This window comes from Balaenoptera physalus, assembly GCF_965194825.1.
Source record: "Balaenoptera physalus genome assembly, chromosome: 2".
Taxonomy (NCBI): domain Eukaryota; kingdom Metazoa; phylum Chordata; class Mammalia; order Artiodactyla; family Balaenopteridae; genus Balaenoptera; species Balaenoptera physalus.
Genome location: NC_138883.1, coordinates 14,782,496 through 14,803,558, shown reverse-complemented (window position 1 = coordinate 14,803,558; position 21,063 = coordinate 14,782,496). Strand labels below are relative to the sequence as shown.

The 21,063-nt window shown below is 42.3% G+C and overlaps 1 protein-coding gene across 6 annotated transcripts in view; it reads right to left on the bottom strand.

Moving 5' to 3' along the window:
* The window catches only part of FOXN3 (forkhead box N3), a 406,382-nt gene that overhangs the window by 169,049 nt on the left and 216,270 nt on the right, over positions 1-21,063 (bottom strand). For all 6 annotated transcript variants that reach the window (XM_082451369.1, XM_082451372.1, XM_082451368.1 and 3 more), the window contains one exon: positions 16,934-17,070. In XM_082451369.1, coding sequence (XP_082307495.1) covers positions 16,934-17,070 — 137 coding nt within the window. The remainder of the gene's footprint in view (positions 1-16,933; positions 17,071-21,063) is intronic.

The following is a 21,063-nucleotide window of genomic DNA, read 5'->3' as shown; positions in this document are numbered from 1 at the left end:
AAGGAAGGAACAGGTGTTAGAGTGTGAAACGAGGTCTGTTTAAAAGAAGTGCTATGCTGCCTTTATTATTATTATTATTTTGTGGCTGGATTCTTTTTAATTATTATTGTGATAAAATATACATAACATAAAATTTGCCATATTAACCATTTTTAAGTGTACAGTTCAGTGCACTGAGTACATTCACATAGTTGTGCAACCATCACCACTATCTATTTCCAGAAGTTTGTCCTCATTCCAAACAGAAACTCTGTACCCAGAATGGTTTAATATCACTACCTCCTGGCTGCCCCTCATCTCAACCCCAGGTAACCTCCAATCTCCTTTCTGTCTCTATAAGTTGAAGTGGTATCATACAACACTGGTCCTTTCGTGTCTGGTTTGTCTCTCTTACCATAATGTCCTCAAGGCTCACCCATGTTGTAGCACATATCAGAATATCGTTCCTTTTAAAGGCTGAATAATATTCCATTGTACATATAAGCCTTGTTTTGTTTATCCATTTGCCTTTGACAGACATTTGGGTTGTTTCCACCAGGGCTGCTTTTTATTTGTTTTTTTTGTTTTTTGTTTTTTTGAATTTTTTCACTGTGCCGCGCAGCATGTGGGATCTTAGATCCCCGACCAGGGATCAAACCGGTGCCCCCTGCAGTGGAAGCATGGAGTCTTAACCACTGGACCGCCAGGGAAGTCCAGGGCTGCTTTTTAAACAGGATGATTTATGGATTTGGTAGAGCGCTGGTGTTGGTGAAAGAGGATGAAGAGTAGGCTCAGGTTCTGTCTGCCACTAACTCCCCACGTGATCCTGAGATCCACATGAGTCTCAGGGTTTTCACTTATAAAACTGAGGAACTGAATTGGGCCAGTGATCTCCCAAATATTTTTGGCCATCATCTGTAGTAAGGAATAGAGTTTTCATTATGACTGAGTTTACACAAACCCACATACATAACTGAAACGAAAGTTTCACAAAATAACATTTACCCTCCTATGTGCGACCCACTCTGGTATTTTCTATTCTATTATTTTTCATAAAAAAAAAAGCATGGTTGTAAGCCTTACATTGATTTCATAACACATTAGCGAGTGGCAACTCATGCTTTGAAACACCCTTATTTTAGATTACTTTTTCCCAAATTGGTGTTCCTTGGAATATGTTGATAAGTGTGCCCCCCCAAAAAAGTATCTGTCTAATAAAGTGTGGGAAAAGATCTGAATTAGCTCACTACAAAGTTATCATGAGCTGCATTTCCCAAATTTATTGACCATGGAAAACTCCACCCATGTTCAATAGGAAAGCCCTAACATCTCTGGAAACTGTTCACTGTAGTACCCATTTGGGGAAACTAAACTGGGTGGTTTTAGGTTCTTTTCTGCCCCACTTTCTATGACATGGGACAGTAATTCTCAGCATGATTTTCCTGGCGCACGCTACAGAGGGAGACAAGCACCCTTCACAGCGATGCTATATCTGACTCCCCAGAGTCATGTCATTCATCTATTCACATAAACGTTTGACAGAAAATAATAGACTTTATTTTTTAGAGAAGTTTTATGTTCACAGCAAAAGTTCCCCCAACACACACAGCCCCCTGCACCATCAACAGCCTATATAATTTTTTTAAATTCCCTCTAGTGATTCTGACACCCCACCTCTTGTTCCCTTAATACTGATCTAGAGACTTCGTTAAAACTACGTCTTCTAGGACTAATTGCAAAACAGCTCAATGGTCTAGCACATTAACATCAATTGATTCTCTCAAATTTAGTATCATTCCTACACCTTTTTATATTACTGAAAATGTCCTTACTTGTTGCATTTTGCCACCCAAGTAGTCCACTCAACTTGGCACATATAAGCCAAAGTGACCAGGAGAGCTTTATCATTTTCAACAATCTAAGTCTTGCCTTAGCAACTATACACTTTCACGGCACTATTTTGATAGTTATTTACAGTTTAATTTGTATATATGTGGGTCAACCAGAATTAGCCCGGTATTTTCGGAAGAATCTTCACTTGCTTATTCTGTACCGAAATAAAGTTAATTCTGTGTCTTTCATCCATTTTATGATTTCAATATCAAATAAAGGATGCTAATCACATTTATTCATTTGATTTCACAAATATTTACTGGGTTCATACATATTGGAGGTTCGCACCAATAATTAGTTTTTTTTAAAGAATGTTTACACAATATATTGCTTTAACAGCCATGACCAAAAAAACTTAACCCCAAAGGGTAGTTAGCTCTTGTCAGCTCTCCCCACAAACGTATTTTTGTTAATTACACATAAAAAATGATTAGAAAGATGGCTGTGTGGCCATTTATTCCCAAAGATGATAGAGTATTTAAGCAAGCTTAGAGGAAAAAACAAAACCTTAATGATCTCTGAGAACGGAATTCATCGGCAAGGCAAGTCCTTTTTTTTTAAATTTTAATTTGTTTCTACTGAAATTGAACATATGGCAGGCACTGATTTTCTTTTCTTTTCTTTTTTTTCTCTTTTTTTTGGCCACACCGCACAGCACGTGGGATCTTAGTTCCCTGACCAGGGATCGAACCCGGGCCCTTGGCAGTGAGAGCGTGGAGTCCTAACCGCTGGACCACCAGGGAACTCCCCAAGGCAAGACCTTTAATATTGAGAATGTTGAATTTCTTTATTCTTATTAAACAGTCAGTATAAATAATCTCCCAAATCATAAAACTCAAGTCACAAGTCTGAGGAAATATTGCATGATTCTCCCCCACCTCACATCTACATTTACTTTTCTATTTTGTCTAAAACAGAAGCGATCCTTACACAAGCATGGAGCGTGCACGCACACACACACACACCCCCCCACGGCCCTGACTCACTTCCCTCTCCGTTTCCCTCTGCGGTGCCCTCCTCCATGCGCACGAGTCAGGCTCCTCTCAGCTGCCTCTCCACCCCGCTCCCCACCAAGCCCCAGGGATCTCCCTCCAACTGTCTTTGTTCCCTCCTTGCAAGCTGTTTCAGACCTTCATCTCCAAAGATGTGATCTACTGCAGGGGCCTCTGAACTGCTCTCACCTCCATCTGTCCCACCCTCATTACGCTACAGAACTGAAAATGCCTTTTAAAAAGCAATGTGCCAGGGCTTCCCTGGTGGCGCAGTGGTTAAGAATCCACCTGCCAATGCAGGGGACATGGGTTTGAGCCCTGGTCCGGGAAGACCCCATGTGCCATGGAGCAACTAAGCCCATGCATCACAATTACTGAGTCTGTGCTTTAGACCCCGCAAGCCACAACTACTGAGCCCACATGCCACAACTGCTGAAGCCCGCGCACCTAGAGCCCATGCTCTGCAACAAGAGAAGCCACTGCAATGAGAAGCCTGTGCACCGCAACAAAGAGTAGCCCCCGCTCGCCGCAACTAGAGAAAGCCTACGTGCAGCAACGAAGACCCAGCACAGCCAAAAATAATAAATAAATAAAATAAATTAAAAATAAAAACTGATGTGCCAGTCTTCCTTTCCCAGGCTCACCTCTCCAACTATCAGATACTGGAGAATATTTCCATAGAAGGAAGTGACGACAAGGTGCCAAGTTAAGGTGGGAAGAGCTGAGTCTCTGGAGTCACAATAGGGAGAGACTGCCGGCTCAAGTCCCAGCTCAGTCGTTTACGAGTGACCTGGGTGACCTGCCATTGGCAGGCACAGGACTGCCTCTCTCAGCCTCAGTTCTCTAAACTGTAAAACAGTGATCAAATCAATCTCATCAGATTCTTATAAGAATTAAGACACATTTCATACATGATGTCTGTTAATACCAAGCCTGGTACATAGTAGATGTTCAATAAAGGCTTGGTTTTCTGTCTTGATTTAGGGTTCAATGCAGGAGGAACTAATTAAATTTTAAATTCTTTATATAGGCATACTTCATTTTATTGCGCTTCACGTGATTGCACGTCGCAGATAATTGCATTTTTTACAGATTGAAGGTTTGTGGTAACCCTGAATTGAGCAAATCTATCAGTGCCATTTTTCCAAAAGCATTTGCTCACTTTGTGTCTCTGTGTCACATTTTGGTAATTCTCACAATATTTCAAACTTTCTCATTATTATTATATTTGTTATGGTGATCTGTAATCAGTGATTTTGATGTTCATACATACTATGACTCACTGAAGACTCAGATGATAGTATTTTTTTATCAGTAAAGAACTTTTAAGTTAAGGTATATACATTGTTTTTAGACATAATGCTATTGCACACTTACTAGACAACAGCAGAGTAGAAATATAACTTTTATATGCACCGGGAAACCAGGAAATTCCTATGACTCACTTTATTGTGATATTCCCTTTATTGCAGTGGTCTGGAAGCAAACCCACAATATCTCCAAGGTCTGCCTGTAATCCTATAGTGCTAAAGAGCTCACATCCACTACAGAGTTTTTTCGTAGAAGTTTGGAATATCAGGTGGAAAGAGATTTTTGTTTGACTCTGCATCAAAGAGCTGTATTAGAGAAATTCACGGTGGTTCTCCTATAACTTTGACTTCAACAGCAGTGATGACAGAATATTCCGCATCTAAGAGGGGAGGGTAAGAGGGGGTTAGAAAGAGGGAACTTCAAAGGGCTTAAATAATAAAATTCCATTGGAGTTACCATATGCCCCACCCTGCCTTTCTCAAGAACAACCCATTACAGAGCTTGAAGGAGGCACTGCTCAAGTGAGGGGGTCCTCAGAGCCAGGCCATGATCTATGGCCAGAACACCTCCTGCAGAATTCAGGGCCTGTGGTATCACCTATTTGTGAGTTCTGAACACAGATTTTCACGTACAAAGAATCAAGATCATCTTTTAGCAGGGAGGGAGGGATAACATTTGGGTGACTTTCTTCTTGAGGGATGAAAGGGAAACAGTGAGATTTCCTGGGAGAAAGAAGCAAGATCTAGAGCAGGGGGGAGACGGGCTTTGTTCTCATCAAAGAAGAAAAGAATGTAGGGGGAAAAACTAATGAGTTACTGCCAAGAGATTTAAACACGGATTATGTATCTGGTAGAGAATGCACACAATTGAGTGTTTTGGCCGGCCTGCGGTAAAAACTTTTCCCATTATGATTAGGGAAGGGGGAGCCCAAGTGCCTTACCTTTCAAGTGCTCTGTTCTGCAGTAAGTGTTCAGAGGAAGTTTCCTTTCAGTAAGGAGCAGAGGGAGGCTTCTTTTCAAAGGAATAATGAATGAGACAAAGCGAGAGCAATTCCTGGCTGGCACCACCTTACACGCATTTGAATTTTCTATGGCAGCCGCAAAATGTTTAGTCCTCTGACAACATTTGGTGCCTTGGAGTCAACAGCCTGGAATTTATAACCTTTCCATCACAGAGTCACCTGATGGGTCTCTTAGGCTTCAAGAATGACCCGGTCCAAAGAGTCAGGCTTTGTGATACCCAGAGGTACACCAGGGCCTTGGCAGACAGATGGGGAAGGAGATGGAAGGCCAGAGACACCAACACTGCAAACCCGCTAAATTATCGTCAGAGGGAAGGGATACAGAGTGAGCTGCCCCACCCCCCCATATGTCCCTTGCCTCATAACAGTAAAGGGAGGGAGGGCATTACAATTATTCCGGGGCATCCCTGAGCAACTAGAAGAATCTGTTTTGCACTATTCTCATAATCTGCACTCTGCTATCTAAGGGAAATCATTGATAAATATCTATTGAATAACACCTGTATGCAGGGTTAAAGCACAGGGAAAGAGAACTCTAAAAGAATCCTGGTTTTCACAGATCTTAAATCTAGTGGAAACTACGGAAGATAATATATAAAAAGATGCCTTACAATGCAAACCAATATTTAGGGGTCAAATTGGTATGCAGCATGTGTAAAAACAAGACTATACAATTACCAAAAGAGAGTCTTGCGAAGGTGAAGAAGGAGAAATTAAAATGCATTGATTTTCCATGGGCCAGGCACAAATGCATTTGATACAGCCCTTTACTTAATTTAATACCCATGGCACCCCTTTGAGACAGGTATTCTTTTTCTTCTTCTTTTTTTTGGCCACGCCACGCAGCATTAGGGACCTTAGTTTCTTAGTTCCCCAACCAGGGATCGAACCCACGCCCCCTGCAGTGGAAGCTCAGAGTCTTATCCACTGGACCGCCAGGGAAGTCCCAAGATAGGTATTCTTATGCCACAACAGGAATGACAAAATGTAACTTGGCCAAGGTCACACAGATAGGGAGTGGCCCAGGCAAGGTTCTAACCCGCATCTTTCTGAGACGTACTGGATTTGCTCTAGGCCCGGTTTGATGGTGCTCAGCTTGCAGGAGCTGGGAGGGAGCCTGGGGATGGTCAAGTGGGGTTCTCAGGCTGTGCTCCCTGATGTGCCTTGTTGCACATGAGGAGCTGAGGCCCAGGGAAGCAGAAGGACCTGCCCAAGGGCACCAAAGCTCATCAGAGACAAGTCACCTTGTGTGACTTCTGGTCTACCACAGGGCAGGATTCTGACAGGTGGGGAGGGTCGGGGATGCCAGCACCCAACTCTGAGACCTTAAGATCTTTAGCTCTTTTTCATTTTTCTGCTTTCTTACTGTTGTTCCAGACTTGCCTCTTCCTCCTGAGGACGTCACAGCTGCTGCACCCGTCCATCCGCCTGCAGGACCAGCTAGGGTCCACTCCCCAGCAAGTGTGGGCGGACATGAGACCAGGCAGGGGGCTGTGGGCCTGAGGAACTCACCAAAGCCCATCAGAACACCCACTTCCAGTGGTTTTCTGCTGAAAAGTTTAAAAGGGGGGGAATCTCTCTATGTTCCTCAATTTCTCTATAAGCAGAAAAGGAAATGGTGGGGGGAGGAGGGAGTCAATTTCTAGGTCAAAGGAATCCTAAGATACTAAACTCTGCTCTCTTTATCATTAAAAAAAATCCTTTCACTGAAAGTCCCACAATTGCAGAGGGAAAGGGACAGGGAGAAGAAAAGAAAGAGGAAGAGGAAGAGGGGGAGGGGAGGAAGAGGAGGAAAGGGGAAGAGGAGGGGAGGGTGGAGGAAGAGGAGGAAAGGGGAGGGGGAGGGTGGAGGAAGAGGAGGAAAGGGGAGGGGGAGGGGAGGGTGGAGGAAGAGGAGGAAAGGGGAGGGGGAGGGGAGGGTGGAGGAAGAGGAGGAAAGGGGAGGGGGAGGGGAGGGTGGAGGAAGAGGAGGAAAGGGGAGGGGGAGGGGAGGGTGGAGGAAGAGGAGGAAAGGGGAGGGGGAGGGGTGGAGGAAGAGGAGGAAAGGGGAGGGGAGGAAGAGGAGGAGTAGGAAGAGAAAGCCACTAAACTTCTTCTACTTGTTTCCTCTGAATGTTTTTTTTTCCACTCACTTTTTTTCTTGTCAAGCTAGATGGGGGTGGGGGGTGGTGTGTGTTTGTGGGGCAGGGTACTAAGTGGTGTTAGAGAGATATGGGTGGTTAACAGACTTTGACCAAAACCTTCCATTTAAAAGTAGATAAACACACCGTATACATGTCTCTACTTGGACTATTGTGATTAAGCAACTCAATCTAAGAAGATAAGGATTAAAAAATGTGTCTAAAGGGTTTATGGATGCTGTCTCCAGTTGAATGAAAAATCAGCAAGAGTTAGCAATTAATGTGGGATTAACGTGTGACGCTTCTCACACTCTTCCTGCACCTTTCACATACACAGCAGAGTCTCAAAGATGGTTTGACAAATAACGCGATGTGGCCCTTACGTAAGAAAAAACGAAAGGTTAAGAATGTGACCAGAGACCAGCCCAAAACATGTGATAGCACAGAATAAGGACACCAGTTTGGCTCTGCCACAGAGATTTATACAAAGGGTGGGTGTTGCTCTCGTTAATTCAGTGGATAAACAATAGGGGGAAGGTCTGGATGATTTGATGGACAGCTTTTGGAAATGATCTTCTGCTTGGCAAAACACCGCAGTGATAATTTTCTTCACACGGAAGGAAATGCAAAGAAGTGTCACTAAAACAAGAGAGGTAATTATAGGGCAGGAATCAAAATACTGGGTGACACAGAATGAAGAGTAACTAAATTAGTCCCATTACGGCCTTGAAATCTGGACTTAACAATTTCAAGAGAAGAATCTGACCTCTCATTTCTGAGTAACAAAGCCATGCATATCTTCCCTGTGTTTTGTTTCCAACCTACACTGTGGGCTTGGAGAACTACAAACACCGCGCTACCAAGTGATATTCCATTACTCTCCTGTGCTGGCAGCTCAACAGACTTAGAAACAGAACATTGCAAGAGCTGGAAGGGGTGACCTTGCAATTCTCCCAGCTTCAAGGGACCCTGGCAGCTGGTCATCTCAACTTGACTAGCATCCCAAGAGTAGCTGGTTCACACACTACCCAACACTTACCCACCCAAACAGTTACCCACCCACCCAAACACTTACCCACCCAAACAGTTACCCATCCACCCAAACACTTACCCACCCAAACAGTTACCCACCCACCCAAACAGTTACCCACCCAAACAGTTACCCATCCACCCAAACACTTACCCACCCAAACAGTTACCCATCCACCCAAACAGTTACCCACCCACCCAAACACTTACCCACCCAAACAGTTACCCACCCACCCAAGCACTTACCCATCCACCCAAACACTTACCCACCCAAACAGTCACCCGTCCACCCAGTTACCCATCCACCCAAACAGTTACCCATCCACCCAAACACTTACCCACCCAAACAGTTACCCACCCACCCAAACACTTACCCACCCAAACACTTATCCACCCACCCAAACATTTACCCATCCAAACACTTACCCATCCACCCAAACAGTTACCCATCCACCCAAACACTTACCCACACAGTTACCCATCCACCCAAACGTTACCCACCCAAACACTTACCCATCCACCCAAACACTTACCCACCCAAACACTTACCCATCCACCCAAACACTTACCCACCCAAACAGTTACCGATCCACCCAAACAGCTCTTCCACCAGCCTCACCTTCTTCCACACATTTCCAGCTCTTCCACCAGCCTCACCGCTTTTCTCATTATCTTAAAGTCCCCCTCCTACCTGGTCAGAAACATCGCAGTGAGGTCTGGTCTACACTGAAAGTGGGAATTACTGGTCATCATATCACTTGTTCAAATACTCACCTTTTAGTAATATAACCTGAAACTACTTACAGTACACTTTTGACCAACATTAATTCACAGCTGACGCACTTATAGTACATGAATTCTCCCCACCTCCATTCTACCTTCCTCAAATCTTTTATGAATGATGGGTTCTACTGTCTAATCTAATTATATTAGGCCTCTACTTCTTAATCCCCCTCCTTTTTAGTCTATAGAATCCAGGAGTGTTTAGTGTAACCAGAAGTTGGAGAAAGAGGAGTCTTAGAAATGGCAGTGGTTGGTTTTAATTTTCTATTGTGATGAAAAATTTGCCGATTTTTAGATAACTAATGAGAACCTACTATATAGGGAACTGTACTCAACGTTCTGTGGTGCCCTAAATGTGAAGGAAATCCAAAAAAGAGGGGAGAGATATATGTGGCTGATTCACTTTGCTGTACAGTAGAAACTAACACAACATCGTAAAGCAACTATACTCCAATAAAAATTTTTTTAAAAATTTGCCGATTTTACCCTGCTGCAAAACAGAGTGTGCAGTCTGTTGTCTCATGTTGTACATCACTGATTTCATGTGTTTTTGACAGATCTTTCATATTTCTAACATATAGATCAATTTCTCCCCCTCTGAGAAGGTGAGGGGGTTGACAAACATGCAGAATGCAGGTCGGCCCCTAAGATGCTCTGACCAGGAATCTGCCAGGTCCTCCGATGGTTATTTGGAGACGCAAATAAACAGGAAGCAAACCGGTAAAGACCCCGGACTCCTGCTGAGTCCATCAACACTTCAACTTTCTAACCAGGAATCAAGGACACAGAACCCCTTTGTTATCCATTATCTCAGTAGTTAGATCAACAGAAATTTATCAGTAGCAGATTTAAAGAGATCCTAACACTTCTGCTGACAGAATACCAACCAGGGACTGAGGGCACCCCAAGAGTTCAGAGGATGAAAAAGAACTCAAGTTGGCTCTCTCTTGGCCATGAGTTTCACTCCGCACCCGAGTAAAATAGATATAAACAGCCCGGCTGCTTAAACATTCAACTTTCAAAGTGAGTGTGAAAACAGGATGAAATTGGATGACTGGGCACTATATTCATACGATACACCTAGTACATAAGAGCTCAAAGATAACAGAGACTATTTTCCATTTAAATAAAATAACGGAGGATGAAATGAGGATGAAATGTACAATGGACAGCATATTGCAGGCAAAATGCTGAGATTAAAAATATTCCGAGACCAACTCAGAAAATAGAATGGAAGTCAATAGACAATATGATTTGATATGCAAAGAAAATCATAGCTAACTAATGGATTTTTAAATCTCACACTGTAAATGAGCATTGTTTTTTATATATAAGAGTGAACCCCTACAATTAGCCTTTTCTATGATGTCTCCTCCAATTTTTTAACAAAACAAAGTTTGTACTTCAAAGTACTATTATTAGAAAATCTTGTCATTCAATCCCATATTCATTTTACCACATTAATTTAGCACATCCTTCAATATATTTAGCACAGTGAAGCTTCACACTGATTTTAAAAGATTTTTAAAATTTAAAAGAATATTGTCCTTTAAAAAATTAAGCATAATGTTGCAGTTTAACGCATATGCTTTCAAAATACCTAATACCTCACCCTTTTTAATTACACAAGTAAGTGTATTGAATATGAGGAGCTTTTAAAAAACTATTCATGGTTTCCATCAAATATGTTGCTTACAAGTAAATATAAGGAGTGTAATGTGTAATAATGATGTAACTAATCTAAATCCTCACATTCATTCTTTATGCTTGACTGAATTAAAAGTTGCAATGACACAACAATCTAACAAACTCCTTTAATACAAGTTAAAACTGATTTTATTGTGGCTTTGCAGTTCTTCTGCCAACAATTAAATGCATACCACTTTGAATAACTGGAATGAAAGATGTCTTATAAGTTAAAAAATTATTGGATGCTATCCAAGCAATGAATAAGCTATTCCTTCCTGTGTACAAATTCAGCATTTTAGTGGGGGAATTAACATGGTTATGTTAACAAGCTTAACATTGTAAGGATTTTCTAATCTTTTAATTGTCTAAAAGGATGAGTTCCCTAAACACCCCACCTTCCCTACCTCCTCCCAACGCAATCCCCCATCTGCCATCATCAGGTCTTTCCTTCGGCCAATGCTTACTTACCTGGTGAGGAATCCCTGATGATTTCCTTAATTCAAATATATACTGACCACTCTGTACAATTTCTATATCCTTAGCTGTATTGTTCTGCTATGTAGGCATTTTTAAAAATTATAAAGAGTAAGCTCAAAGCACATGAATAGGGCAGCAGGCAGGATAAAAATAAAACTTTTTGGTGAGTCAGCACTAAAATCAGCCATTTTCATTAAGACCCTCAATATCTGAAAGGCCAAAACCTTTGGAGAGGTCATTAACGTATATTTTGCGGCTCATTAAACTGCTCTGAAGAAGCAAAAAGAAACATAAGGAGCTAAATGATAAGCTTAAATGTTCGGAATTTTCTTTTAAAAAAAAAAAAATAGGTGAGAGCGACAGAAACTTTCTTCAAATGTTTTGACTCTGTAAACTTTAACGTCATCCAGAAAATAAATCTTCAGACGTAGATCAGCAAATAAAAGTCTTATGGATTTTTCTAACTTTGTACATGTTAGGCTACAATACTTTATATAAAATATAAAATACGTTGTCATTATTTTTAAAGATATTTAAGCAAAAAGTGAAAGGTGCATTGGGGAACAGAAGTCCCCTCAATCAGGGTTTATGTTCCTCTAAAGCCCAACCATGGCTGCCCCATCACATAGACCAGAGGCATATAAGATGCTGAGATTTCTTTGGAGGTACCAAGGAAGCATAAAACTATAGTGGCTCTGGCTCCCAAATTAGGTATATTTTACTAAATTTCCCTTCTCTGAAAAAATGATCATCCAGGAAGCTCTCTATAAACCATCCTGTTTGATTCATCGTAAAACCTGTTCCCGCCTATGGTGAGAGGTGATTGAAACTTTTTTTCTGTAAACTGATTTTGGATTGGTGCCTATCCCAGAGAGGTTGCTACATAAGACCCTATACATAACTTTTGAAAACAATCTGTTGTCATAAACATTGTTTTGGGGTGCCCACTATTTAAGGGGTATGAATTGAGTATTGTCAAGTTTAAGGGCCCCCACTATAAAGTATCAAAATCATAAAAGCCAAGGTCACCCACTGGGGAGCTGTTTATTTAACCATCAGACACGGAAAAGATTAGAAAAGGGAAAATTCCTAAAAAGTTGGTGGGAGCGTAGATTGGAACAGAGTCTAAAATTGGAAGGCAAATTGGCAATATCTATATCAAAAGCATTAAAATATGCATATCCATTAATGAGAAATCCCACGTCCATGAAAGAGGGGCATAGGCAACAAAACCATTAAACCAGATAATAGGACTTTTCTGAAGACGTATGGGCAAGAAACCCAACTACACCATCCTCCCTCCTCTTTCCAGACCTAGAGTCTGAAGGTCACACTGGCAAAAGCTGGGAACAAAAAGAAGTTGATTTGGCATGGGCAGCTTGGCCTCGGGGACCCTACCAAGCACAGTTGAGCGCCATTTCACAGAAATAGAGTTCCAAGAACTGTAAGAGCCAACTTACAGCCAAGCCCCTTGTACGGCTCAGCAGATCCTAGGGAGAATGAGGTAAAAGCAAGAGCTCCTGATCACCATCAGCTCTGCAGTTGTCTTGTAACATGATAGAGACATACTCCAAATGGGTCAGGCAAACTGCTCAGCGACGCAGTGATTTTTACTTTCCATTACAACAAAAGGGACGTGGTTATTTTAAACTGATAAACTCAACTAGTCTGTGCATCGGGGACTGCTTTTTCTTTAACAGAAAAGTTACAGAGGCAGTGCAGAGAGTTCTCACAGACCCTACACTCAGTTTGCCCAAGGTTAACATCTTAGGTTACTATGGTACATTTGTCACAACTAAGGAACCAACACTGATACGTTGCTATTAACTGAACGGCACACTTTATTCCTATTTCACTAGTTTTTCCCTCATGTCCTTTTTCTGTTCCAGGAACCTATCCAAGAGATCCCACTACCCATTTAGTCACCATGTCTCACCATGTCTTCGTAGCCTCCTCTGGTCTGTAACAGTTTCTCAGACTTTCCTTGTCTTTGATGACCTGACAGCTTTGAAGACAATTAGTCAGGTATTTTGAAGAATGTCCCCCCCAACCTTGGGGACAAAACCTTGTCTAATGTTTTTCTCTGATTACAGAGAAGTTAGGGATTTGGGGGAGGACAGCAAAGGTGAAGTGATAATTTCTTGACATCGTTATCACAGGTACATCTTGTCAACTTCACATCACAGATGCTGTTAGCTTTGATCACCTGGCCAAGGTAGTGTTTGCCAGGTTTTCCACCGTAAACTTTCTTTTCCACCCCCTTTCCACACTCTGCTCTTTGGAAGCAAGTCATTAAGTGCAGCCACTCAAGGGGTGGGGAGTTAAACTCCCATTCCTTGAATGGAAGAATACCTACCTACATAAATTATTTAGAATTCTTCCGTATGGGAAATTTGTCTCTACTCTTATTTATTTGAGCATTTACTTATATCAGTATGGATTCACAGACGTATTTTATATTTGGGGTTCTATCCCAATGCTATGTTATTTATTTGTTGTTCATATTGTCCCAGCTTTGGCCACTTGGAGCAAATTCAGGTTGGCTCTGGTATGCTTTTTACATCCTTGTTTTCTGAACACTGCCTTACTTTCTGCTTCTCCATATTTTTATTAGTGAAATACCTTACTTAAGAAAAGGGTTGTGATGGGATGAATTTTGTGTTCCCCCTCCAACATACAAAAAAAAAATTCACATTAAAGTCCTGGTTACCAGTACCTCAGAATGTGATATTATTTGGGAATAGAGTCATTGGAGATGTAATTAGTTAAGATTAGATCATACTGAATAGGGTAGTCCCCTAATCCAGTATAACCGATGTCCTTATAAAAAAGGGAAATTTGGACACGGCACACAGGAAGAACAAAGTGCAGCACACAGTGACAATGACGGCAGAGATCACAGTGATGCGTGTAACAAATATTCAGAAGGGTATACTGGAAAACAGAGGCACAAGTCTCCGTGTGGCAGTACTGAGCATCATATTTGGATGTGAACAAGGTTTGGGGGTCAGTGTTTTCAGATGCTTCATTTTCCCTGCAGAGTTTCCAGCCACCTGCAGCTTGGCTCAGAGCACTACTTGCCAAGCACACCTGCAAGTGCTAGCAATAACCACCCATCTAGTATAATCACCATCTTCAGCATGCTAAGTACCAGCTCTGTGAAATCCAAGCACTTCCCAGGTGCCCCTCACAGCAATCCTGCGGGGCAGACAGGTGATTCCCTGCGTCACAGAGGACCCAGCCAGATCGTGTCAGGTCATCATTTGTGGTCCCTGTCTAATGACTCGCCTTGTCCCACTTCCACCTTCCCTAAGTCACGTCCACAAGTGGCCCGATGGCTTAGAACGGAACTGACTACATCACTGTCAGCTACACGAATATTATACAATCATCCAGCATTTAGGACCCTTAGTACAATTTTACACACTAGAGGATACTGAAGCAAACTCTAAGCTTTCAGATGAAGGAACTATAGTCCCCGGGAAAGAGAAAGTGACCTGTTCTTAGAGTTAAGACATGGAAGAGGCAGGCTAAAATCTGGTCTGTCTTCTCACTCCACATCCAGTAACCTTTACGGAGGTGAAATCTGAGCTCCCGCATGGGTAGAGGCAGAAACTTTTTTTTTCCCCTTAGTCACCTGGGAGAAGAGGAACTGGATGTGACAGACTGAGATCTGAAGTTTTCGTCTGGAAATTATTTTCATTACAAAAGTTCCAGTTCATCTGCATTTTTATTCCGATATTAACAAATCAAATGAAGTCATTAGGCTTAGGCCAGCTCAGAAAGCCTCTCGCTTGAGTATGCATTCCTCTTGCAACCTCTAGAGCTCTACTATAATCCTTCAAATTATTAAATAATTACTGTGTTTCCCTTGGGGTCGCGTTTGGCAACAAAATACTGGTCTAAATGAACCAGTGATACAACCCAGTGAATAACACTTATGTTCTTAACTTCTTAGAAGCAAATGGATACGAAATACTTCCGAGGTACAAACTGGGAGGAGAGTGAAGGGTTTTCTGTGGGGTGTGGAGGGTGAGGGGAGCAGAATGACAAAGGAACACGAGAATCTGGGAATTATTCCAATAATGAGGGTCATCCCCTCCCCCATCAACCCTGTATATCAGTAAGTCTCCACTCCAAACCCAGTTTTCTCCCATTTCAGGAGTGGTTACGGCCACAAGGAGAAAACCAAGCATATGGCTCTGCCCTTCTGGACATTTCTACAGTGCTGGCTGGGCTGCTTTGGAAAATCCCATTTTATCTCCTACAGCTATATGACCTCAAGTTGTCATTTCCAATAAAGTATGCTTCCACTGATTTTTATGAACATAGACAAAAGCTGCTACAACCTTTTTTGCCCCCAAATCTTTCAAACCAACTGTAGTTGCTATGTAGGGTTATTTGTTTCTAAGGCAACAGCCCATATCTAAGTACTAATGGCCTGTCCTTTTGCCAGGCAACAAACAGCCTTGTGATGCAACTGCACCTGTCTCGGCTACGTGTTACTATGGAGATGCTGCAGTTGCTATGGCTACCATCACGCTAATCGCCTAGCGAAGGCAGACATACAGCAGTCTTCTCAGAGAGCCCAGCTGTTCCTCCCCGTCTCTTGCTGAAGACTGATTGTCTAAGGCCTGTGACGGAATGCTTCTCAACTGAGATGCACAAGAACTTCATTAATGCTGTTTCAGAGGCTCACTTTGTGCTCCCTTCTGCAGAACAAACACCAGACTAGGGAAAGAATCTGCAACGACACAGACTGTGAAACTACCGACATCTATGAATTCACGCCTTTCCTCATTGACATAAACTTGTAGTCCAAGGATCATTCTCTTAACTGAGTGGTGACAATAGAAACATTTCTGTGCATTAAAGAAAACAAAAATTTTTTTGTAGAGTTGAGGGATAGATTTCAAACCAAAACACTATGCAAGAGAAAATCAATTTTAAAAATTGGTTCTGTTTTATATGGCTATTTTTTTAGACTCTAACAGTAACCTATTTTTTTTAAAGTGACAGGTTGCATATCCTCCCCTCCAATTCTATCTCTGTAAAAATGGCACCCATGACCTCACTGTCTCAAAACAAATGGGCGTGTGAGGGGCAATCCTAGTCTCTACTGTTCTTTGCTGTTTTCCTTGAAGAGGCAAACACCAAGTAACCACAACAAAACGATCACTCTGGAGCACCGTCTACATGGAGACGGGGAATGGCAACAGCTCTGTGCATCCTTCAGTGAAACACCTGGAGACACTCTGGCTTGAAGGATGGGAAGTTGGAATCGCTTACCCGACTCATTCCTGGACTCTCATCCCTGCAAACGGCCACACTCTGAGATGTTAAAGCTGTCAACTTTCCTTTGTAAATGTTTCTACCCAGGAAGACATTATTTCACCCACCACGAAGCCTTCTGGAAGGAGACACATTCGTCCCAAGCAGCAGAAGCGGTAAGGTTTGCAGAAAAAAACAATTGGATATGCCTCCAAGAATACTTAACTTCTTTCTCATTTATCTACAGTTATTTTTAAAATCATACAGCCTATTAAATTAGTTTCAGTGCCTGTCTCTGCCAAAATAATGCAACTTCAGTAGACAACAAACAAACAAACCCCAAAACAAAAAAAGTCTGAATGGCTTACCTTTGATATGCCTGAGGAGAGGCGGGAGGTGTATTGAACACATTCGAGTGTGGGTGATAAGGTGTCTTTTTCAAAGCCTGAATTAGATTTTGTCTATACTCTGGGTCTATGCACCACAATGACCCTTTCCCGATACTCTGCAAAGAACGATAAAATACAGAAGTGATTAATATAGAGACAGTACCTACTGTGCAGTAAGTAGATGCATAACTCTCATCATAGTTACTTATTCTGAAAAGCCTCTCACTTCTTTGTTAACTGTCTGCCAGCCTTAACTACTGTACTATTGTCCTCTGACAACAGGACACCAGGCAATGCGCTTCTGTGTATTCACATTAAGTTTAACAAAATGAATATGTTATTTCCAGGTGATGTTGCTACAATAATATTGTAATTTTCATACCCTACTGACCAAAACCCTCAGTTCCCTTATTATTTTTCAGTGTCAACTTTGAAAAACATAGGTATTCTCTTTAAAAAGTGAGTTTTAAATTTGTCAGGTATCAAGGGTTGAGAGAAAAAGAGGGCAGAGACACCCTCAAAACTCTGTCTCTGCTTTAAAAATTCGAGGGTTATGCTTTCAAACCATATTACATCGGTGCCACTTTACAAAAACAGAAAAGTAATCCACTTGTTTTTTCCTGCTTAACAAAAGAATGACATTTAAGCTTCAAATGGAATTCTGTAATGACCTTCCCCAAGAAACAAAAGAACTCAGGCAGCAGTGGTAAACCTTAGCCAGAATCCAGTACTTATTTTTTGATATCCTCCATTCTGGATTTTGCTCCAGACCTGAATCTTCAGAAGTCAGAAACTTTAAAATACAAATTTTATCAAACTGGTTCCATGGAAAGAGGGAGACTTGCTCGGAGGGCCACTTTCAGTTGGACACTTTCGTTCTGGGCACGCAGCATTTTATAAAACAAATGTAAGACCTGCCCCTGAGGCCCGCTGGCTCTGGCGGCAGGCTGATGGGCAGTCAGTTCTGACTGATCGCTTTCAAGTGACCGAATGTACCCAAGCTGTTTGATAAGGTCATTTGTAAACATTTACTGATTTGGAGAGAAAAAAAGTCAAATTACATAAACCCACACCCACCCCATGCTTCCAGCCAGCGACTCTCTAATTTTCACAACTATTATACTACAGGAAGATTTAGAAAGCAAACAAGAAAATCATTTAACTATTATGCGGGGGGGCAAAGTCCAAGAAAATCCCTTAGAAGGAGAACTAAAAATAAATTATTCCTAAAATCTTTAAAGTTTTAAAAATTTGTATTTCAGTCATCAGCTTACCAGATAGTTTACTTACAAACTTACTCACAGAACCCCTTAAAATTCTTTACTATCAACACCACCGTGCACTCAGCACAGGGAATTGCTCAAAGCCAAGGGCCGGGGCTGGAGCCTCTGCTCCCCCTCCCCCACTGCTCCCCCCACCCGCCCCCCAAGTGCAGGCCTGACCCCAAACACAGTCCCCAGTCAGGCCAACCTGCCTGGGCTAAACACCAAAGCTCCCAGTTTAACCATCCGGATGTTTAAAGAAATGAAAGATTTCAACTTTGGAAAATTCAACGCCCTTATGTGGTCTTTCCTTCCATGCGTACATTTTCAAGCCCGGAAGGGGGACTAATGACACTTTCCGGGTAAAGCAGGCAGGCCACCAATGATCAGCCCTGGACCTTCCATTCTGTCCTTTGGAGAAAAGCTGTGCAGCACACTTTTTAGAAGAAAGCAAAAGCCAAGATGCTGAGAGGCGTGGGGGAAGACCAGTAACTACCAAATCTGGATAATGTAAAAGCAAACCGCAAAAGCCAGTCAACTCCTCCGCAGCAGGGGTCCGGGCCTGAGTCCATCAAAGGCTCCCTGTCGAGCCCTGTGCCAGGGGGACTCCCTTTCTAACCCCCTTGAAGACGAGGCTCCCAACTAGCTAGTTGGAGGGCCAGGGCCCACGTGCAACCCAAACGTTCCTGCAATGAGATTACCCTGGTTCTGGGAACCACACGGGGCTGCTGTTTCCATCAAGGTGGCTTTCAGGGTGGGGCCGTTTAATCTTACAGGGAATAAAAATATGACAAACAAATGAAGGGAGATAACAATAAGCCAAGAAGGCGGTTTCCCCTAATCCTCAGCATCTTGTTTATTAGACTACACTATTTACCAAAAGAAAAAGGGGAAGACCCCGCAGGATTGGGGTGCGGGGAGGATCACAAGGTAAGTGATCCAGGTACAAGAGGCAGGCCGAGCTACAGTAAGAACGGGACTTCTAAAGCCAGACAGATGTTTCCTGTGTGGCCTTGGGCAAGTCAGGGTCCCGTAGAAAGTCCAGGCTTCCTCAGCGGCAAAATAAAGACCCCCTTAGAGACGGGTGTGCGGTCCAGCATGAGAGGAAACACCTAGAACAGTGAGAACGTACAGGCATTCGATAAATGGCGGAGGGCGGAGGGGATCGCGAACAGCTCCTTTTGGACAGAAGAAAGAAGGCAAAGCTGGCTGGACCATGCTTTCCATATCTGATTTTCCCATCATGAAAGAATCACCAAATTCCAACAGAGGCAGTGGGTGGGGCCTCCAGCAAGCGGACCTTCCACGTGAGGACTAAGAATTAATCTTCTGGAGTGCCATTGGTCCCGGCTCAGCAAGGGCGCTCTGGAGAGCTTTCTTACTTTCTAAGACGCCTCACTTTATTTCCACCCCACCCCCCCCATCACCCTTCTATGAACCCCTCACTCCATGTTACCTCTCCCTTGCTCAGGAAGCCAATTCTGACTTGCCTACTAGAAGTGTTCCTTTGCCCGGGTCTTCGCAAAATGATCACCAAGCTAAGGTTTAATTCCAAACTTGGTCAGCACACGCTCACAGTATCTGTTCACTGCAGGCATGTGCCTAAGCTTGGGATCATCACGGTTCCTACCTTGATCAGTTCTGCATTTTACGGTGAGCGTGGTCTGGAACTGTGACAGGTTTTCACAGACCAAACACTAATTTCAGTATCTCACACTCAGAATTTCCAGAGAGAAAAAAATAAGCCAAAAAAGCATCTTCAGGACACACCTATGGGGACACTGTAGATCCCTCAAATCCCTCCAATGATTTTCCAGTGGAGAGCTCTAGGCAGAGCCTGGAAGGAGCATTAAAGAGGCTGGCACCGCATCTTATTTGCAAGCGTTCTCCTTGGTTTCATGCAACAGTTCAGAATAGTAAAAAGGTTTACTTGAAAACTTTTAAAATGGAACTATGCAGAGTACAGAATGCTCAAGTTTATTCGGCCAGGAAAAATTACATGTAACGCCCATAACAGGGGAGAAAAGGGGTGTAATTTGATTAGAGTCGTGTAATAAGTTTGAGGGTCAGAGCTTTTAGAATTATCTGCATCTCATCTAAAGAATATGGATTTCTTTTTTTAACCATAATAACTGTGAGGATCATGGACCACTAAATGTTAGGGAATTCAAACTAATAAGGGAAGAAAGATTTCTATTCATAGACACATTTTCATCTTTGAAAAATATTTATATATATTTATATAGGTAAAATATTTTTATAAAATATATAAATATACATATTTTCTATATTTATAAATATATAATATATAAAATGCATATTTATAAATATGTTTTTATATATTTTATATATATAAATATATATATTTAAGACAAAAACATGTCTGTGAAGGAAGGGAGAGGTGAAGGAAGATCTTTCTTACATGAACACGGGCGCGTGCGCACACACACACACAGAGTTTGAGAAAACTAATGTGAAAAGGAAAAAGGAGTAAAAACATACGGATGAAGCCAAGTTGTTGTTGTTGTTTTAATTAAAAAGCACCTGGGGAATAATAGACAATTCCTTGTTAGCAATAAAAACATCAGTACATAGCAGGAAAAAGAGACCAGGAGAACCTATATTGTAGGAAGAACTGATTAGTGAGAAGGGTTTTAAAGAAAGAGAGAGATAAGAATAACAACTAAATTAAATCTTAAATCTAACTTCTAAGGATAACTTGTTTTTCCCTGAGAGGTCTGGATCCAGGGGCATCCCTGGCAGCCCATGAATTTCTCCCTGTTCCCGGAGCTCTGCAGACCCGCAAGGCAGCACTGGTCAGTCTGCCGAACATCGGGCCTTCACTGC